The 21,689-nt window shown below is 34.7% G+C and overlaps 1 protein-coding gene across 1 annotated transcript in view; it reads right to left on the bottom strand.

Annotated features, from left to right (window-relative positions):
- Positions 1-502: 502 nt before the first annotated feature.
- The window catches only part of LOC110093964 (ubinuclein-1), a gene marked incomplete at its 3' end in the record, with an annotated part of 38,382 nt that continues 17,195 nt past the window's right edge, over positions 503-21,689 (bottom strand). The window contains 3 exon segments of the mRNA XM_020819039.2: positions 503-612; positions 715-811; positions 18,483-19,083. Of these exon segments, the coding sequence (XP_020674698.1) occupies positions 503-612; positions 715-811; positions 18,483-19,083 (808 nt within the window).

Below are 21,689 nucleotides of genomic sequence, written 5' to 3'. Positions count from 1 at the left end.
TAAATCTAATAGTAATAATTATAGGTTCAAAAATTAATGTTTCCAGATCCTTCCAGAGGAATGATAAAAAAAAAAGATTGGAACGCCATGAAGAGAAAAACTTGGGCAATGCCATGAGAAATGAGAAAGGCAAAGAATATCAAAAAGTGGAAAAGATCAGCAAGATTCTCATAAATCCACCATGATTTTATCTTTAATATGAATTTCCATAAGGTTTGACATCAAAATAGTTGGAAAGGTTTCAGGACGCTATTTGGGATTTGCTATACTGAGACATATTTCAAATTCCTATAAATTCAACTTTAGCTGAAGATTTCTTCAAAAGTAATGCTGAAACAATATCCTCTGATCCTCTATTTTATTCCTTAGCCACAACATGCAAAAGAAAAATTAAGTATTTAAATCATAAGCCATGAGCAAAAAGATAGAAGTTTCATAAACTTTTATTAGAGAAAAAAAAAAAAGATGAATACGAAGTCATATCATCAGAAGAGTTGGATACCGCTAATCTAGCAACTTTAGCTAGCTTCTGTTTTACTTCTTGTGGCAATCTCCTTTTAACACCTTGGGCAGAAGGATCAACTTCTTGAACTTGAGCGTCTGGTGATCTTGCTGTTAAATGAATTGCTTGTTAATGGAAAAGTCCTTCAGCTTCAAAACATTGCATCACAATCAAAATGGAATACATAAATATGTTACAAAATAGAAACTTACACAATTCAACGAACTTCTCCAGGTCACGAATAGCTCGCTCAATTGTAGTACCCTTGGGTCTTATAGTGCCTTCCCTGGCTCGGTGGGCCAATGGATGCTTCAAAAATTTAAACATGGATTAAGGACTATAAAAATAGGTAACACCGTAGTTAAGATAGAGGGACACTCAGATTAAATAGAACAAGCAATTAGACAATTGCTTATACATCACAGTAAACTAAACCCTATCATACAATAGAAATTAAGAGATAAAGCTTGTATCTAATGGTAAAAAGTTATACAAAAAAAGCTTTCTATGGACTCAAGCACCATGTTTTCTAGAGTTACAACCATGAAAATCATGTTAACGTATGAATATTTAGTTTCAGGATGAATGAATATCTTAACTTCGCAATGAATGTTTGGTTTCGAAGGGCAATTAACTTGCAGCATTTACTAAAATAGGACAAATTTTCAGCAAATTTGATAAATGATACTCCTAGAGCAGCGTGCAGCATCATTGATAGCAAGTTCACTCTACAGTAGCTTCCAAACCAATTTTATCATCCGAACTGTATTAGCACAACTGATGTAGAACGGGTAGGAGGTTTTCAGTCCTACAGGTCTTGAAGAGCAACTCGTGAAGTTTTAACAGCAGCTTTTGACACTTGGGAAATTCTGGACAGCAAGTAGCCAACATGGGATAGCGATTCGGATTGGCATGGACGATTGAATGTCCGCATCAACAACTGAGGAACCTAAAAATATTTTTCTCAACTATGTGAAAACGTGTTACAGCCAAAGCAACACCCACTAAGATACCTACTTCCATGACATGTTCAACCAGTAAGCAAAATCTTTAAACGCAGCCACAATATATAAGCAAAAAAGAAAAATAGAAACTAAGATATTAACAAAGAATGTTTCTGAAGCTGATCATACGGTTCCAAAACATAAATGCAAATCAAAATAGTAAGAAACTCACACTAACGTTATAGTACAATGATATTACCTGCATTAATAGAAAATTAAAATTAGACTTCTTTATTCAAAACTCAAATAGAAGCCATAATACACACTAGCATAACACTCCTCAACATTGATGTTCAAACATCATAAACATTCCCTTTGACATTCTATTCTTCATATGTATAATAAAAAGGAACTAAATGAGAGCATTAGTAAGAATCTCTATGCTCAAATCTTTCAAATATTATCCTAAAATATACTCAATTTTGAGTAACAACATTAAATCACAACTCTTCTATATGCTAAGGGCCCTAGGTAATGTACATCAAAATTTGAAAACATTATTGACAAAATATAGATTGCTCAGCAAATAACGTGTTCTTGAAGGTGAAAACTAGGTTTAATCTCCTAATATGAAATTGTTGGTAATGTCAGATTGAAAATTCTTCAAATGACATTCCCTGAAATGGATCAAACATCCAGAAATCCTTCAAAAATAAGTCTAAAACTTTGTAATAACAGTGACATAAACTTATGCAAGTTAAAAATATGTACAAAGATCATGTCAATGAATTTAATTGCAATCTAAATTTAACATAACTATCTTCAAGGCATCTTCTGAGGGTCTTTTTTTCATTGTTTTTAAGCACAAATATAATATGGATCAGCAACAGATAGAATATAGTGTTAGTAGTTTTAAAAATATAAAATTGTATATGTAGGTAACATGAATAAAAGTTGTCCAAAATGATTTATAAGAACAGTTTTAACACCTTTGTAGCACTCGAGAAAAATCAATGGAAAAAGAGAATTCATGAAGTGGGCCCCAAATGGTTGGAATCAACTTGAATTCTTAAAAATGAGTATATTGATGCATAAAAGATTAGGATTTTAAAATACAACAAATATAAAATATAGTATGATTTTATGTGGAGGAAAAACTGAGAATTCATAATTCACAAGAAACAAAATTAATTCAACAACTCAATTTCTTAAAATGAAAAAATAAAATATGGTATTATAATTTAAGACCAATTGTCAGTGAAATGATCAAAAACATCCTAAAATTTTAGCAAAATTTTGAAAACAAATAAAATCAACGAGCAAATTAAATTAACTTTTATAAATTTGATTTCTGGTGTACCACTTTTTAATTAAAAAAAAAGTGCTAAATAAGTCAATAGCTTATTATATAGACAAAATAGAACAAGGAACAAAAATTACAACTATGAAAAATCATGCATTCTGATACAGAAGATGATATCACTGTAATTAAGTAGTCTTACTAATATAGCACATCAGGAAGTCCACGATGAAGATCATGAAGAAGCACAAAGAGAGAATCAAACAAAAGGACAAGGATCACTTACAAAAAAACAAGTCAAAACACAAAAGGCCTATGCCCAAAAAGCACAAGAGAATTTGGCATGAAGATAATTGTTTGTCATGGTCTAATTGCATTTGTTTTCAATTTAGAGATTTTCAGAAGTTAATGTTTTAAAAATGCTTCTTAGTGAATCAAAAGTGTTGTATTTTAAGTTGAAGGCTGGTACAATTTAGGTTTATTCTTTTTGCCTTGATGGAGTGACCAGCCACCACACCAATCCAAGGAGACTTGTTAAGTTCACCCCCACTACACTCTCGCCCTCTTTCCCATTTTGATTGGATGTGTACTCAAATAAAGAGGTGGAATGATAATAAAATTGAAGGAATTAACTACCGGGCTCATTGAATAAAGTCAAATCAAACACATTAATATATGGATTAATAAAATAATTTCTTCAAATTTAGATTTGAAGGGATTAGTCTCAATTTATTGAAATTTAGATTTGGAGGGATTAGGGTAAATACATTGCACAATTGTAAATGATCACGCCTTCCTTGCATTCAATTTTTTAAATGTTCTTGATGAAAACCATTTTGGATTCAAACACACCAAGACTATATTATCAAACAAAAATTTCACATACTTCCTATGAACATAAAAAAAAAGCTTATAATTATCATAATTAATAACTAGTTTTTTATGAATATCCTCATATAGATCATGTAAATATTATGCAAATAGATAACATATAGGTTTCTAGGTTGATGCTCTGTAATAATCTCAAATGGACTTTTGCTGTTAGATCTATTGACAAATAAATTAAATGCAAGCTCAGCATATGCTTGTCACATCCCACCCAGATGAACGGTCCTTTATAAGACAACAAAATAGGTTCCTTAAACTTCTATTAACCACTTCAATTTACATATCAATTTTTAAGTAACTCATCGACCAATCTCTTAAGTTTACCATCTTGTATTAAATTCCTCTTGTAATGAGATAAAGTGGACAATGATGACACAAGAATTAAAGTCATAGCATGTTGTATATCCCTCAACGCTGATAATCAATAAGAAATTTATAGGACAAATATATTTAAAAGTACCAAATACTTAATTTAGTTAACTAACATCATCAAGAAAAGTCAAAACTTCAGAGATTACATTATTCCATCCTACAAATGCATACATCACACCCTCTTGTCTACTCTGTTTCTCAAGAGTATGTGTGCTAAATACGCAAAAAAATTTCATTTCATTAAGCGCAGTAGATTCATATAGAGTTACATTTATTCTTACACTTTGCAAGTTTCAAAACTATCCTTCTCTTATTAGTCTTAAAAGCATATGTAGTAACATCAAAATTAAACTAGGAACTACCCCAAATAACATGAATAATGTTCATGGGCAACACCACACACCATATTTTATCAGTGTAGATTGCCATTATAATCAAAATTAAAAACCTTTAGGACTCTAATATATATTTTTAATTGCCAGTGTGGTTCAAATGTCAATCATGCAGTCTAAAGCAAACTTAGAAAGCAATCATATAACTTACACAATTGATTATAAGCTGGAAATGCTTCACTTATGTTAGAAATAGGCTTGAAAAATTACAGTTCTCTACCAATTAGACTTAAACTTACGAGTAGTTAAGATACAATGCCTGATATTCAAAGAATTATAACCTAAAGCATCCTCAAAATAAACTAATCTCTTCAACAAATTCATAAACAACATCTAAATAATTTTAATTTTCTTCAACTTCCACATCTATATGCAATTTCTAATTAGGACACTCACTAACATGATATCTAGTTAATGAAACTTAAAACATACCTTTATGAAAATCATAGGCCCAAATTCAAATGTAGTTGATTTCCTCTCAATTTTCTTAAAATGCGCTGGAGGTAACAAACTAAACATGGTTATTTTTACAAATTGATTCACTCCATGAATACGCAGTAACCCTTCTTAAACAGAAAATTTTAGCATTTATACAAAGTCTAGAGTTGAAAAATAGGCCCAAATGATGGAATATCAATCACCAACTCGATATCATATCACAAACAAGACATAAACCTTAAAATTATGATTTTAAGATCTTTAATGATCTCAAAATGCAATAATAGTTTTCAAATTTATTTGAGTTCAAATAAGACCTTTGGGTTATTGCATTAATGGATAAAATTCATCAAATAAATTATCATGATATGACAAAGGCGCATATTTTTCTGTTAAAAGTTTTCATTTAAGCACATGGTATTTTAAGTTCCTTTCCTACTCTCCCTTTTTGCCTCTCTAAACTCTTCCACTAAAATTCAAACATACCAAATTAATTTCATTTTTACAAATATTGGGAAAGATAAAAAATAAGAAGATTTTAAAAAAAAAAAGTTTAGATATAAAAATTCTGATAATTGGAAAAGATATAAGTTAGATTTTAATGATTGATAAAATATATTAGATATTAAGGAGAGTGAAAGATATGTGCATAAGTTAGCAAAACAAAGATATAGGAATAGTAAGGATTTAGTTCAAATGAAGGGCATCAAGGATGAAGATCAAAAGGTGCTTTTATTAGAAGATGATATTTTAACAAAGGTGGATGAGATATTTTGCTAAACGTTTCAATGAAGATTTAAAAAATACGATTGATTTTAGTGGCCTTAGCATCTTAAATGAAAATAAAGATTTTTATTTTATCAGCGCATTAGTAAAACCGAAGTTAGAGAGGTATTAAAGAAAATGAAGTGTGGAAAGACTGTTGAACCTGATGATATTCTAATAGAAGTGTGGAAATGCTTAGGAGAAGAAGGAATTTCTTAGCTGACTAAACTTTTTAATACTATTTTAAAGACTAAAAAGATAACAGATGAGTGGAGAATGAGCGTATTGATTTCTATTTTTAAGAATAAAAGTGATACACAAGATTGTGTGAATTATAGAGGAATTAAGTTAATGTGTCATACTTTAAAACTATGGTAGAGAGTTATGGAGCATAGATAGCAGTGTGACACTAATGTTTCTCAAAACCAATTTGGATAGGTCTACTATGGAAGCAAAACATTTATTGAGAAGTTTAAAGCAGAAGTACTGAGAGAATAAGGAGGATCTACATGTGATATTTATTGATTTAGAGAAAGCATATGATAAAGTACCAAGAGAAGTTCTATGGAGAGCTCTAGAAAAGAAAGGGGTTAATAAAACTTATATTCAAGTCATTAAAGATATGTATGCAGGAGTTATTACTTGTGTTCAAACACAAGGTGGTTTGACCAAGTATTTTTTTGATTTTAGTTGGATTACTTCAAGGATCAGCCTTAAGCCCATATCTTTCTGCTTTAGTCACGAATGTTCACACTAGATATTTGCAAGAGGTTGTACCTTGGTGTGTGTTTTTTGCTGATGATATTCTTCTTGTTGATATGACTAGAGAGGGAGTTGAAGGTAAATTGTTAGGCCAGCCCCTCCTGAACCGATTGAACCGGTCCCTAGCGGACCGGTTTTCACCTATAGCTGGCGGCCCAAGGGGTTGGGCGAAACCAAGGAAGAGAGAGAGAGGGCCGGTTTCCACCATGGGGCCCACATGGTAATTAAACTTGCTTTGGAGGAAAATTTTTGAATTAAGGGACTGTTTAGTGAATTTGTAATTGTCCTTTGTTTTTAATTAGCTTTTTTTTTTTTTTTTTGAGGGTTAGAGTTTTCATCTTTAATTTGAATTAGAAATTTGATATCTCTTGTGTGCTTGTGCTCTAGTCTCTCGGCTAGAGATTTGGAGAGTCGCTCTTCCTCTTGAATTGAAGAAACTTGTATCTTTTGCTATTTTTTACATCTATTAGTGGAATCCTTTATTGTTCTCTCAAATTTTCACAGTTTTCTGAAGGTTGTTGCTATCAAGTTGCTATTTTTTATTCTGAAAATAGCAATTTTTCTGCTTTTGGGTACGTGTTTTCTATCAAATTGGTATCAGACCTCGTCGATCCAAGGGTTATCAATGGCCAGAAGGAAGGTTGAAGTCTTGGAAGGAGAACTTGGAAAACTAAAGTCAAATTTCGAGGAGAAAACCTCTGATTTTCATAAGCAGTTTGCATCCATCCATGAAAAGATGGATAAAGGGTTTGCCGTCTTGGAAGACATGATGAAGAAGATGCTTGAAGGCAAACAAAACCCAGCGACATCAGAAGCAAAGGAGATGACCGGTGGCCATGGGAGAGGAGGAAATCCGAACTCGTTTAGGGGAAGGGAAAATCTGGAAGTGGAGATCCTTGAGGGAGATGACAGAATGCCTCCACTAGAACCACTTTCTAGGAAGGAGATGACTATGAGCTATGAAAGGAGAGGTGCTGATTTTGTGGGGAGAATGGATGATTTCTACCGCCGGGGTGCTAATTTTAAAAGAAGAAGAGGGGAATGTGATGAAGGATTTTTGTAAGATCGTCGGAGGGAAGATCGTGACAACTGGAGAACACCTCCTCTTCGGGGAATGGGAGGTTATGGAGGATTCACGGGAAACAGGGGTGACCCGAAGGTGAGAAACCTGAAGATGCCCATCTTTGAGGTAAGGATGGCCATGACCGGATCTACAAAGTAGAGTGTTACTTTGCTGTCAACGGGTTGACAAAGGAAGAGAAGCTGATGACGACAGGAGTGTGTTTGGAAGGGAAGGAGGTGACATGGTACCAATTGCGAGACATGAGGCAACCCATTCAAAGCTGTAAGGAGTTCAAAGATTGTTTACTAGAACGTTTTCCGAACCAATAATGGAGAAGATTTCTATGACCAATTCTTTGCCTTGACACCGGAGGGGAATGTGGCATATTACCATAATAGGTTCAAGTATCTGGCTAGCAAACTAAATCGACTCTCAAAGACAGTGCTAGAGGGAAACTTTAAGAAGGAGCTTAAACCGGAGATCTAGGTAGAGGAGTTTGTTTGTGATGGACCATAAGCATTTGGAGAGGGGGCCTAAGGGGAGCAAGTCGAGAGATCATACAAGATGACCACTATCTTTTTAGCCCCCAAGGGACCTGCACCAAGGAGTCTGAAGGAAGTGCCCAAGGAAAAAGATGGAGGAGGAGGTAATGGGGGAAACATAAAAAGGTTGACTGAGAAGGAGATACAAGAGAAGAGAGCAAAGGGGTTGTGTTTTAGATGTGATGAGAAATACATTTCGGGGCATAGGTGTAAGGACCTTCTTCATATTCTCATCATCTATGATGACAAGGAAGCTGAAGAGGGAGGTGAGAGTGGGTTAGAGGTGGAGAAAGAGGAGAAATTGCACCTGGATGTGGCAGAAGTCTCCCTAAACTCCGTGGTGAGATTCACCCTGAATCACACCGTGAAAGTGAAGAGAGACATAGCTAATAGAGGAGTGGTGGTGCTGATAGACAGTGGGGCAATCCACAATCTCACCTCCACTTAGATTGCCGATCTGCTGGGGGTGAAATTAGTGGATACATGTGGCTATAGGGTGATGATGGGCACTAGAAACGTGGAGATGGGTAGAGGAGTTTGTAGGGGAGTGGTGTTGACCATTCAGGGGATACAAGTGAGGAAGGATTTTCTTCCCTTGGAGTTGAGAAGCACTAATGTCATTCTAGGAATGAAGTGGCTACAAACTTTGGGAGAGACCAAAGTCAATTGGGGAACACTGAGGATAGAATTGGTGGTTGGGGAAAAGAGAATGGTGATTTAAGGTGATGTAGGGCTATTTAAGACTGGAGTATCTCTCAATTATCTAATTAGAACAATAAAGGAGGTGGGAGGAGAATATTTGGTGGAGTTGCATTGCTTGGAGGGGGTTAGACTGGAAGAGGAGGGCAATATTCCCTCTTCAATATAACTACTCATATAACATTTCAACGAGGTTTTTCAGGCTCCCTAGGGCTTACCTCCCCATAGGGAGCTAGAGCATGCCATTACCTTGAAAGGAAGGGTGGTTGCCGATCAGTGTTCGTCCGTACCGCTATCCTCAGATTCAAAAGAATGAGATTGAGAAGTTGATCTGTGAGATGCTAGAGGCTGGGATCATCCGGCCAAGTGTGAGTCATTTCTCTAGTCCAATCCTACTGGTCAAGAAGAATGATAGGAGCTGGAGGTTTTGTGTAGACTACAGAGCCTTGAACAGGGGACGGTGCAAGATAAATTTCCAATTCCTGTGATTGATGAGCTCTTGGATGAACTCTTTGGGGTCGTGGTGTTTTCCAAGCTGGAATTAAAATCAGGGTACCATCAAATCAAAATGAGGGAGATAGAAATTTCAAAGACAGCTTTCAGAACAAACGAGGGGCATTTATGAGCTTTTGGTAATGCCATTTAGGCTTACTAATGCCTCACTACTTTCTAGTCTTTCATGAATAGAGTGTTCAGGCAGTACCTCGGAAAGTTTGTTCTGGTGTTTTTTGATGACATATTGATGTGCAACAAAACTGAGGAGCATCTAGAGCACTAAAACGTGATTTTGAGTCCTACATAAGCATCAACTGAGGGCCAACCTAAAGAAGTACAACTTCGCTTAGGCTAGTGTGGAGTATTTGGGATATGTAGTGTCCCAGGAGGGAGTGGTGGCTAACCAAACAAAAATTGAGGCAATGCAGAAATGGTCTATGCCTAGGAACATAAAGGAGTTGAGGGATTTCCTAGTACTAACTTGTTCCTACAGGAGATTTGTGAGGGAGTACAGTATCATAGCTTGGCCCTTGACCGAACAACTGAAGAATTATAACTTATCGTGGGGAAAGGCAGCGACTCAGGTTTTTGAGAGATTAAAGAAAGCCATGACTATAGTTTCAGTTTTAGCTCTTCTGAATTTAAGCCATATTTTTTAATGGAGACCAATGCGTCAAGATATGGGTTAGGGGCAGTGCTTATGCATAATCACAGACCTATAGCATACTTCAGTCAAGTGTTGTGAACCAGGGCAAGACTAAAGTCGACGTATGAGAGAGAGCTAAAGGCTATTATTTTGGCTATTCAGAAGTGGCTCTCTTACCTATTGGGTAGGCATTTCATTGTCCGGAAGGATCAGAGGAGCTTGAAATACCTAAGCAAAGGATGGTGACAGAGAAGCATCATAGGTGGTTATCCAAAACAACTAGGCTATGATTTTGAGAACCAATGCAGGCCTAGTTTGGAAAATAAAGCGGTTGATGCCTTATCCAGATGTGTTGGAGAGCATCAGGAGTTGACTGTTTCAGTACCACTTATGGTAGACTAGGGGACAATTAAGAGAGAAAGTATGCAGAATGAGGAGTTGAGGAAGAGTAGGGAGGATTTGAGGAAAAGTAATAGTAGCCATCCTGGGTAATATCTTGAGAGGGAGAGGTTGCTGCATCAAGAGGGGTTTGTGATATCATGAACTTCCATATATATTCCTTACTTATTGTAGGAGTTCCATAGCAATGCAATTGGAGATCATTCCAGGATACATAAGACCTATAAAAGGCTGGCATCTGAGCTTTACTGGAAGGAGATGTATAAACATATTGAGCAGATGGTGGTGAAGTGTGAAGTGTGCTAGAGAAATAAATATATGACAATGGCTCCAAGAGCACTACTACAACCCTTTGCACTTCCAAGCAAAGAATGGGAAAAAGTGACCATGGATTTCATAGACGGCCTATCGTGATCAGAAGGTGAAGTAGGCAAGGGGGGGTAACTCATTTGCCTTGTCTCTTGGGCTGCTGGTGGTTCTCGATTTGAGGCTTGGCTGTCCGATTTTTTATGTGTTTTGTGCGGAGTTGCTTGGCTCCAGCTCATAATTATTGAGCTGCTATTTTAGCTCACTAATGCAAGTGTTTTTTGGTTCATTCCCCTTCACTTGGCCCTTCGGTTTCCTCCCCTGGCTCCCCTTCCCGTGGCTGATTCCTTCCCCCGTTGGTTGCCTGTTCTAATTCCCTGTGGTGCCCGTTCCTGTCTCCCATGGTTGCCTTTCTGGTTTCCTGTGTGGCTCGTCGGGTGTTGCTTCTGGATAGCCCCTTGGCCTTCTATTTTCCCCTGTTTTGATTAGTTAGGTTGGAGATAATTTGGGCTGTTTGGCTGCCCCTTTTCTCTTATATATATGTGATGTTTTATAGTTTAAAAGAGTGTTATGTGAGGTATTTTTGGAACTAAACTTGCGGGTTTCTTCTTGGAAAAACTTGCAAGCTTGTTCCATTTCTCTTCTCTCCTTAGAAAGCTTGCGAGCTTGTCCTCTCTTCAACTCGTCTCAGGCTACTTATCTCTTTCGTCTCTCCGCAAGTTTCACCCCATTTGTATCTTTCTTCTCAAGGAAATGCAGTTTTAAGTGTTGTTTTATGTTCTAAATGTCCTTATTATGTATTTTTATTTTTTATTAAAAAATGTATTTACTTATTTTTCTAGGTAGAATTTTAGTATGCTTGCAAAATTAGAATCTTCCTAATTTTTGCTTGCATCAGAAGGGTTCATAGTCATCATGGTGGTGGTTGACAGACTAAGTAAGTATGCACATTTCATCATCTTACTCCATCCCTACACCAGAATGTCAGTGGCGGCAGCATTCATCAGAGAGGTGGTTAGACTGCACAGAGTTCCAAAGTCGATTGTGTCTGGCCGGGACAAGGTGTTCCTCAGCCAGTTTTGGAGGGAGCTGTTCAGGTTGCATGTCACTCTGTTCTCAAGAGAAGCACCGCTTACCATCCACAGGCAGACAGGCAAACGGAAGTGGTAAACCGAAATTTGAAGACTTATTTGAGGTGTTTTGCTTATGAAACGCCATGGATGTGAGCAAAATGATTAGCATGGGCAGAGTGTTGGTACAATACTTCGTACAATACTTCTTCTCAAATGACTCCTTTTAAAGTGGTGTATGGAAGAGACCCCTACACTTATGCATTTTGGGGGAGGAAACATACCAGTTTCTTCAGTGGAGCAGTACTTAGAAGAAAGGGAAAAGGTGTTGGAAGAGTTGAAAAAACATCTATTGAGGGCACAGCAAATCATGAAGAAGCAGGCAAATACACATAGAACAGACATACAGCATGAAGTAGAGAAGAAAGTGTTCCTAAAATTACGGCCTTAAATTGGCCCCGAGGTACTTTGGCCCCTACGAGATTGTGGACAAAATCGGAGCAGTGGCATATCATCTGAAGTTACCCCCATTCGTCATCATACACCCAGTATTCTATGTGTCACAGTTGAGAAGAGCTCTAGAAGAGCAGGCACTTAGTATGGAGTTGCCAGCTACACTTACAGAGGAGTTAGAAGTGATACTAGAACCACTAGAGTTACGAGGTGTCAGATCATATAAAAAGGGAAACCAAGAAGTGCTTATTAGGTGGAGGGGTCTTCCCGATTTTGATGCTACTTGGGAGCCATATGAGAGGGTAAAAGATCAGTTCCCTTCATTTCACCTTGAGGATAAGGTGAGTTTTTGGGAGGGGGGAAATGTTAGGCCGGCCCCTCCTGGGTCGGTTGAACCGGTCCCTAGTGAACCGGTTTTCACCTATAGCCGGCAACCCAAGGGGCTAGGCGGAACTTGGGAAGAGAGAGAGGGGCGGCTGCCACGTAAGGCCCGCATGCTAATTAAACTTGCTTTGGAGGGAAATTTTTTAATTAAGGGGCTGTTTAGGGAATTTGTAATTATCCTTTATTTTTATTTGTTTCTTTTAGGAAGGTTAGGGTTTTCATATTGAATTTGAATTAGAAATTTGAGATCTCTTGTGTACTTGGGCTCTAGTCCCTCTACTAGAGATTTGGAGAGTCGTTCTTCCTCTCGAATTGAAGAAATGTGTATCCTTTGTTATTTTTCTATATCAGTAGTGGAATCCTTCAATGTTTTCTCAAATTTTCACAATTTTCTCAAGGTTGTTGCTATCAAGTTGTTGTCTTTCTTCCGAAAACAACAATTTTTCTATTTTTGGGTATATGTTTTATATCATAAACTTGAATTATGAAGGTCAAACTTAGAGTTTAAAGATTTTCATTTGAGTAGATCTAAAACTGAATGTAAGGAGTGTAATTTCAATAGTAATAGATCTAGTTTGGGGATTGTAATTTTGGGCGATCAACTCATTAATAAGAGTATACATTTTAGATATCTTAGGTCTATTGTTCAAAATGATAGTAAAATAGATGGAGATATTATTAGTAGAATTTAAGTTGGATGGTTGAAGTGAAGGGATGCATCGGACATGTTGTGTGTTAGAAAAGTCCACCTTAAACTAAGGCAAAATTCTATAAGATGGTGGTGAGACCTGCAATGCTTTATGGTGCAAAATGTTGGCCATTAAAAGACAAGCATAATATTAAGTTAAGTGTTGCAGAGATGAGGATGCTCAGGTGGATGAGAGTCTTTGCTCTTAGAGATAGGATACGAAATGAGCATATGCGTGAAAAGGTTGGAAAGTAGATGTATTAGAGTTGGTTTGTGTTAAGAAAGGTAGAGGTAAACAAAAAAAGACTTGATTAAAAAATATTAGAAATGATCATTCTTAATTAGATTTAAATGAGAATTTGCCTCTTTAACAGGACATAATGTAGAAAAAATATTTATGGAACCGACCCCACATAGTGGAATAAAGGCTTGAAGTTGTTGTTGTTGTTTACAAATATTGCATTTACTGTTTATTAAATAAGGTTTTTCATTCAAATAAGTTATCAACATCTAGTGAGCAGTCATTTTAAGTTCCTTTCCTGCTCTCCCCTTTCTTCTCTCTAAACTCTTACGATAAAATTTAAACACAACAAATTAATTTCATTTTTACTATTCGCATTTATTGTTTATTAAATAAGGTTTGTCCTTAAAAGAAGTTGTCAACATCTAGTAAGCAATCAATAAAAGCTAGGATGATTGTCACTGGAATTCACTTTAGTCTCACTTGCATGAACTTGCATGGCTTCCAAAATTATCAATACAAGCTTCAACAAAATTAATATCATCACACAATTTGATTTTGTTTGTTTAATAATTCAAAAAATAACATCAAGCATTTATCTTACTATATGGGGTTGGTTGCATAAATCATTTTTCGCCATTATGTCTTATTAAAAGTAGAATTCTCATTTAAATTTAAAAAAAAAATGTCATCTCTAATACTTTCTAACTAAGTCTTTTTAGGTCTACATCTACCTTTTTAACATAAACTACTTCCAATGCATCCATTCTCCTAACAAGGCCATTAAAAGGCTAACATTTGATGTTACCAAACCATCTAAGGCAACTCTCTCTAATCTTATCTACCATTGCCACTGGATCTACTCCTACCTTTTCACGTATATACTAATTTCACATTATGTCTCTAAGTGTAAAGCCACTCATCCACCTAAGCATCCTCATCTCAACACTTAGCTTAATTTTATACTTATATTTTAATGGCTAGCATTCTGCACCATAAAGCATGGTAAGTCTCCCAACCATCTTACAAAATTTTCCCTTAAATTTGAGAGGTATTTTTCTGTCAATAGGTCCAATGCATTCCTCCACTTCAACCGTCCAACTTGAATTCTACTAATAATATCCCCATCCATTTCACCATTGCTTTGAACAATATACCCGAGACATCTAAAACATGCACTTTTTTAATGATTTAATCACCCACTATCACAATTCCGCCACTAAATTTTATACTAATAAAATTACACTCAATGTATTATATTTTAGATCTATTCAAATGAAAACCTTTAGACTTTAAGGATAACCTTTATAATTTAAATTTTTCATCAACTCCCTCTCTAATCTTATCAACAAGAAAAATATCAACAAAAAACATAAACCATGGTGCATCCTCTTACAAACGTTAAGTAAGAATATCCATGATTAAAGCAAAAAGATATGGGCTTAAAGTTAATTGTTAATATAATCCAATAGAAATAGGAAAATACTTGTATCTACATCATCCTTAGAATATAATCTATTGTATAAATCACTAAAAGCTAATTTTTTTGCATCTCATATTACTTTCTTAGACTCCTTACGAGCCCCTATATATCTTTTTTTAATTTTTTGAGCATTTACATCCATATCTACAACGCAATATGGGAACGCTGGCTTATTTAATACTATACTCGAGCATCTATGCACTGACTCTTTCATTGTATTTAGGTCATATATTGCGTTGCTTCTAGGGAACAACTTAACATTAACATGTTTGTTCAATAATTCATTCAATTAATTTCCAAAGTTATTAAAATTTTATACATTTAATGACTATTAAATTATCCTGATAATTAGCCCCTCTTCTAATCAGCATGCATATGACTTAAGCTTAGGATTTATAATGTAACTAAAATGATGCACATAACTAATAAAGGAAATTTTGAGAATTCATATATTAAAAGTAACGTTCAACATCTTGATTCTTATAAAAGAAAATAAGCAATACAAGAATTTAAAGCCAAATGATAATAAAATGATAAACATAGTTGAGAATCATAGCAACAAAATGGAAAAAAATCGTCAATAAATTGAATTAATTCATATAAAGTTGACTATCAATGTGTCACCCTTGGATCAAACCATGAGTATCAAACAAAGCAAAAAATAATTATACAATAAAACAGGACGAGGAACCAAAAATTTCAATGAAAAAATAAAGTATCATACTAATACAAGAAGATGACTTTCTTGAATTAAATAGTCATTTGTAACACACTTCAAAGAATCATACATCAGCTTATACTAACAAAATAAAAACCATAAAGAAAAATATATTTAAGCCAAACATTCTAGGGTATATGCCTTAGATTAACTATTTATAAAATTATAATAAACTAAGCTAGTAGATACATTTGGCATAAGATAAATCTTAAATAAGATTTAAATTTATCCCAAAATATAAGACGAAATTCCCATTTTAATCAAAATTCTATACTAGTCAAACAATCCAACAATAAATATGGCTATCAAGCGAAGCCAACCCCCAAAAAAATCACAGATAAGGAACATGTCCAACCAACAGATGGTGATAAAACTGCAACAGCAATCCCCACTTAAATTTCTACACCAACCTCATCCAGACAACCATTCCATGTTCAACTCACAATGGCAATAAACACCATAATTTTTGTTCCTCAATTTCACAGAAAAACACAACTTCAGTGCCATGCAATCAAGGAAAAAGAATCAGGATAAGATAAACTCACCAAAGCAAACTCCCCAGCAGAATTCAAACCTCGATATCCTAAATAATTCACCACAAGAAATCAATGCCCCAGTCCAATTCAGTAGCAATCCAACAGAAACTAATATCCCAAAATAACTATGAACATAATATATAAATGTATAAGGCAGTCCACCTCCTCACTATTTTGTGAGAATTAACCTAAATCGAATCAAAATTAAAATCATGCCAACCAAACAAACTAACCTAAAGCAAGGGAAAAAATATAATTTTCTCAGTCATCATCAAATCAACCAACTAATGCATAGAAAATACATAAATTAGGATTTGATGTGATGATTCCAACTTGTATAAACATGAAAATTTCTATCTCATATTAAACGTTGGAATTCCATAATGATGACTGCATAATCTTTAATTTCCCTCCTTTCATCAATTCAAATGAGTACTCGGAAGAATTTACAGTTTATGCGGTCGAAATTTGAAAAAAAAAAAAAGATTCCAAGCAATTGTCAAATGCGCTCAGGCAGTCACATTAAGATTGTAATTACAATAAAAATTGCAGAAGTTGATGGGGAATCTCTGCTTTAATAAAAAGGGAAAGATATAATATTTGAACTATTGGGAGAATCAGAAGGAAAATTTTAAAATTGTGGTTTAATTTTCAGGGGAGCACCAACCTGAAGTAGAGATAAAAGGGATTTCTCTCCACCCATGTGTCCTTGGGGCCTATACGTTCAGCTATTCTCAGCCCAAGTAGTTTTTGCCAGTTAAGTACCTTAAATATTTGGATCATCCTACAGCTAGTGGAGTTCCAAGATGGGATGATCAACACATGTAAAGTAATTATTTTTTGTCATATTCTTATAAAAAAAGCTGATTCATAAAGCCAATTTAAAATGTTGGAATCAGAATAATGATGAAGATGTCAATAGTAGCCTTTGTAGAACTCTACCATATGATCACATGAAATTCAATATAACCTCACTCTTCTCAAGGGGGTGTATGGTTGAGGAGCTATTTGTTTGCAAGTAATTTGAATCAAGAGGTATTAAAATGCAATGTAAAATGTAGTAGAATGTATTTGAAATACCAAAATTTGTTTGATTGATTATAAATTAAATTTAGGATATCAACTTTTTGTGTTTGGTTGAAAGTAAAATAAATCTAAATTATAAATTAAAATAAATGAACCTAGGATATAACACCAGCAAGGACAAAGGTCAAGTGAGGGATTGTGGGGAAGAGGTCAATGAGCATTGAAGGAGTTGCAACGAGCGGCAAGCGTTGCGTGAGTGAGGTTGTAGATAGGTCACATGTGAACAAGATCACGTGTGGAGGTGTGAACGAGTTACTGTGCGAATCTCGAGCAAGTATAGTGAGTGGCATTGGTGCAATCGCATTACGCGAGGGAAGTAGGCTTTGAATGCTTTTTTATCTCGTTGTGTTTGGATGAATTCCAAATATAATAGAAAATGAATTAGGGGCGATTCCACATCCCTCAAGAAGTTATATTGGAGCTATTTTTCTTGAAAAACAAATATCTGAAATTTCAAAACCACTACATTTGATTTGCTCAATATTACAAATGCACCCAAACAAATAGCCCGAGCGAAAAGTTGATGTAATCCTAAGAGTTTGCATGCAAAATTAGTTTATTGTATTTGGTCGAAAGTTGGTGAAGTAAATTTTGTTTTACTTTCAAGTTCATTTTCTTCGCAAATCTCAAGTAAAATAAATACAGCCAAATTAGTAATGTTGTCCAAATGCACCAAACCAAACAGCACCTCAATTGCATAAGCGTTGAGTGTGGTTGAATCTCTAGCATATAAATATATTTCAATAGAAAAAAGAACGTAAAAGGGAGTAAAAAGATGGCAATCAGCGCTTAGTTTTTCCATAATTGTTGCAAGTTATAGAAGTCAGGATTGAAATAGTGCAAAACTTAGCAACTAGCTTCAAAGGCAACAAGGACAGACAGATAAATAAATTGTTTATGATAACAAAGTAAATATTATAATTTAACAAGATGTATGCTAGACTAATAAAGGAAATTTAGATTATTATGATACAACTAAATAATATCCTAGGCTTTTCCTAAAAAGTAAAACAAGCATCATTGAGTTGGGGTAAGGAAAACAAATTGAATTTTTTTTCTAAATAGAACCTCTTGGAAGCTTCCAAAAAATTTAAAGAAAAACATGATAAAAGAGACGGCTATTTAAAGACAACTTTATTATTGTACGATAAATGCATCTTATTAAAGAGAATGGTTAATAAAAGGACCCATAAAGTTCTCTTACAATGGAGATCAATTAAAGTTAAAGATCCATTTGTATACAGTCATAACAGTAGAGAAGTTCAAGAAAACTAAAACTACAAAGTTCTTAGGCTCCCATGATTACTTACCACTGCTTGGGTAGGATAGGTGGACATAGAACTATGGGAATATTCACCATAACCATGTTTCTCTTTCCGCTGCATTTTAGCCAACACTTCTATTTCATTATTATCACTAAATTTCTTTGATTGTGGTTCAGCTTGAGAAGCAAATGCTTTCTCTCGAGATGCCTGATTTGTGGTACCAAATGATTCAGTAGTGCCACTTGATTTATGATGATCTTTGGAGGAGAGAAATTTTCTCCTGTCGAAATCCTTTGGTTCTGTTATGACTGATGAAAGATCCTTGTTTGGTAGTTTTGCATATGGAGCAATATCTGAGTTGATGACAAAGTCAGAAGTCCGTTTCTTGTATATGCCAGTGGAAGCATTCGCATTGGTTTTCAAAAGCTTTGCTTCTTGATAGTGTTCATCAAAAGAAGTTGTAGCTTCTGCTGTAGACAATTTCTTTGCCACCAGAGGAGCATTCCTTGCAGCAGCTTTGATCTTCATATTACCCATGTTCACATATTCATTTGAAACATGATCATGGTCAGTTCCACTCTGAGCTTTTGTTGAATCTTTTCTCCTCCTTTTCTTTGGCGCTAGATTGGGGGAGGAACTTGGTTCACTAGTATGAAAAACAAAAAATAACGAACGTAATTTGATTATTTCAACAAGGTAAGAAAACTTTGCTGCTATGGTTTGAATAGAAAACTACTTGCTATGCTGATAAAATTTTAGTCAATCTGAACTTACGAACAAGGTTTTCGTGGAGAACAGAAAGATTTAAGGAAAAGCAACAGCTTGCTGTATGGTTAAGCTGTGCCAAACAAGTACTAACATAGAAAAAAAACTGGTATAATGTAAAACAAGAATAGCAGCAATGAAAATAAAATCATAAAGAAAATAAGAATTCTATAACCTTCAAGTACCCTTGATATTCTCAAATCACATAGCAATCACAAGAAACTTATCGATTTTGGCAACCCTGTCTTAACTCAAAAGTTATGTCCATACATATCCATTCTATACTTTTGGATAAAAGATCAATTTATTATTTACCCTATACCATCCAAGTAAGATAATAATATATTTCTGCAGTTCAGCAGTGGTTTGTTAAACATGTGGAAGTAAATAATTAAATAATTCATCTCATAATTCAAGTAAAATAGACGTTCAGCTTCTCAAAGACCGACAGGAAAAAGCAAATACACAAACATGCAATTTCTCTTTAAAGAAGACATACGTGAAAGCAAGGATAATTTTGCTACGCAGTCAAAAAAGGTTAGTATAGCGTTTTAAAAAACTGGGAGAAAATGGTTCATATTAAAAGGTCAATTTAACTAGGCTAGGCCAATTTATTTCACAAGTAGTCGAAGAAGCTGAAACTTAGTTCAAGAACTCGGTTTAAATAGTTCTTTGCACAAAGTCATGGTGGTTCATATTTTTCAGACCTTCAAAAAGATGAGAGTTATATCTTTTTATGAGGTTGAAAATTACATTCATTTTTTCATTTTGAATTAATAATAATAAATATATGAGAAAAGGACCAAAATAGTCCATCAACTCTTTAGGAGGGACCAAAATAATCCCCAACTATTTTGAGGGACTAATTTGGTCCCTTAACTCTTTAAAATGGGATCATTTTAGTCCTAACATTCAAACTAATGGATGTTGGACTTAATGGTGTTAAAAAATAGGGGTTTTTTAGTAATTTTTAATTAATCTATTTATTAGATATATTTTATGAATAATTATAAGTTTTTTAAAAAAAATTATTAATCATTTGTTTAATAAGAAAAATTAATAATAATTTTAGTTATAATTTTAAAAATTTTAGTCATATATTAATTATTTAACATAACTAATAATATCTTAGGGATTAATTATTATTATAAATATTAATAACTTAAATAATTATATAAATACTATTATTATTTTGATTATTAATTATCTAATTATTATTTACATCATTAATTATCTAATTAATATTTTAAATTTATTAATTTATATTAATTAAATTACATAAATTAATTCTTAAGTGTTGCAGAGACGAGGATACTCAGGTGGATGAGTGGCTTTACCCTTAGAGATAGGATATAAAATGAGCATATACATGAAAAGGTTGGAGTAGCTCTAGTGGAAGATAAGATTAGAGAGAGTAGCCTTAAATAGTTTGGTCACATAAAACGGCGGCCTTTCGATAACCCGGTTAGGAAAATAGAGGTATTAGATTTGACTTATGTTAATAAATGTAGAGATAGACCTAAAAAGACTTGGTTAGAAAATATTAGAAATGATCTTTCTTTATTAGATTTAAACGAAATTTGACTTTTAACATGATAGAATGGAGAAAAATGATTCATGTAGCCGACCCCACGTAGTGGGACAAAGGCTTGTTGTTGTTGTTGTAATTACTAAATGATTTGCTACTCTTTCTTCTCTTCCGCGTTCTTTGTAGTTGCTAGACGCGATAGGGTTTTGAACAAGTCGCAAAAGCCTTTCTTAGCCTCCTTCGACAACGTTCCTTCCTATCGAATCGGAATTCGTGAAAGTTCGCCGATGTAGCAACAAGAGGGTTTTGAATGAGCCGCGAATGTCACCTTCGACGACACTCCTTCGTGTCTAATCGGGGTCGCGAAAGTGTCATTTTTCCTATTGGATCAGACGTAGTGAAGGGAGCTCGCTTGCTGTGAACGCAACTATCATTCTCCATTTCTTCTTATTATTTTTGTCATTTTTTTTTGTTATTCCGATCATACCCTCGTTGTCATCCGAAATTTTCATTATTTTATAATGGCAGAACTCCCATTTTAAGGAGTTGAGAGACCAAATTGGTACCTTAAATAGTTCAGGACTATTTTGGTCCCTCCCAAAGAGTTAAGGGACCATTTTGGCCTTTTCTCATAAATATATCGAATCAAAAAGAAGAGCATGGGATTTAACCATTGTTTTGAATCTTGCTTGCAATATGGAAACTTAGTGCAGCCAATAAACATCAAAACTATAGCAACATGCTATCATGCAAACAGATAGGCACCACTGAATTTGCTCAAATGGAAATCACTATGGACCTGAGCTCCAACCGCCTCCAATCATTTAAGTGGATACAAACTGGCCCTAGAAGCAGAGCCAATAGAACACTGTCCAGCATGGAGCAGGAGCTAGCCCTAATAACGTAGGCATCGGTTTATGAATGATAATGGTCGCTTTGGGCAAAGTAAGACAAAAGAA

Source organism: Dendrobium catenatum, unplaced genomic scaffold (assembly GCF_001605985.2).
Source record: "Dendrobium catenatum unplaced genomic scaffold, ASM160598v2 fragScaff_scaffold_744, whole genome shotgun sequence".
NCBI lineage: Eukaryota > Viridiplantae > Streptophyta > Magnoliopsida > Asparagales > Orchidaceae > Dendrobium > Dendrobium catenatum.
Note: the sequence above shows the minus strand (reverse complement) of the source record. Positions and strands in the feature narration are given on the sequence as shown.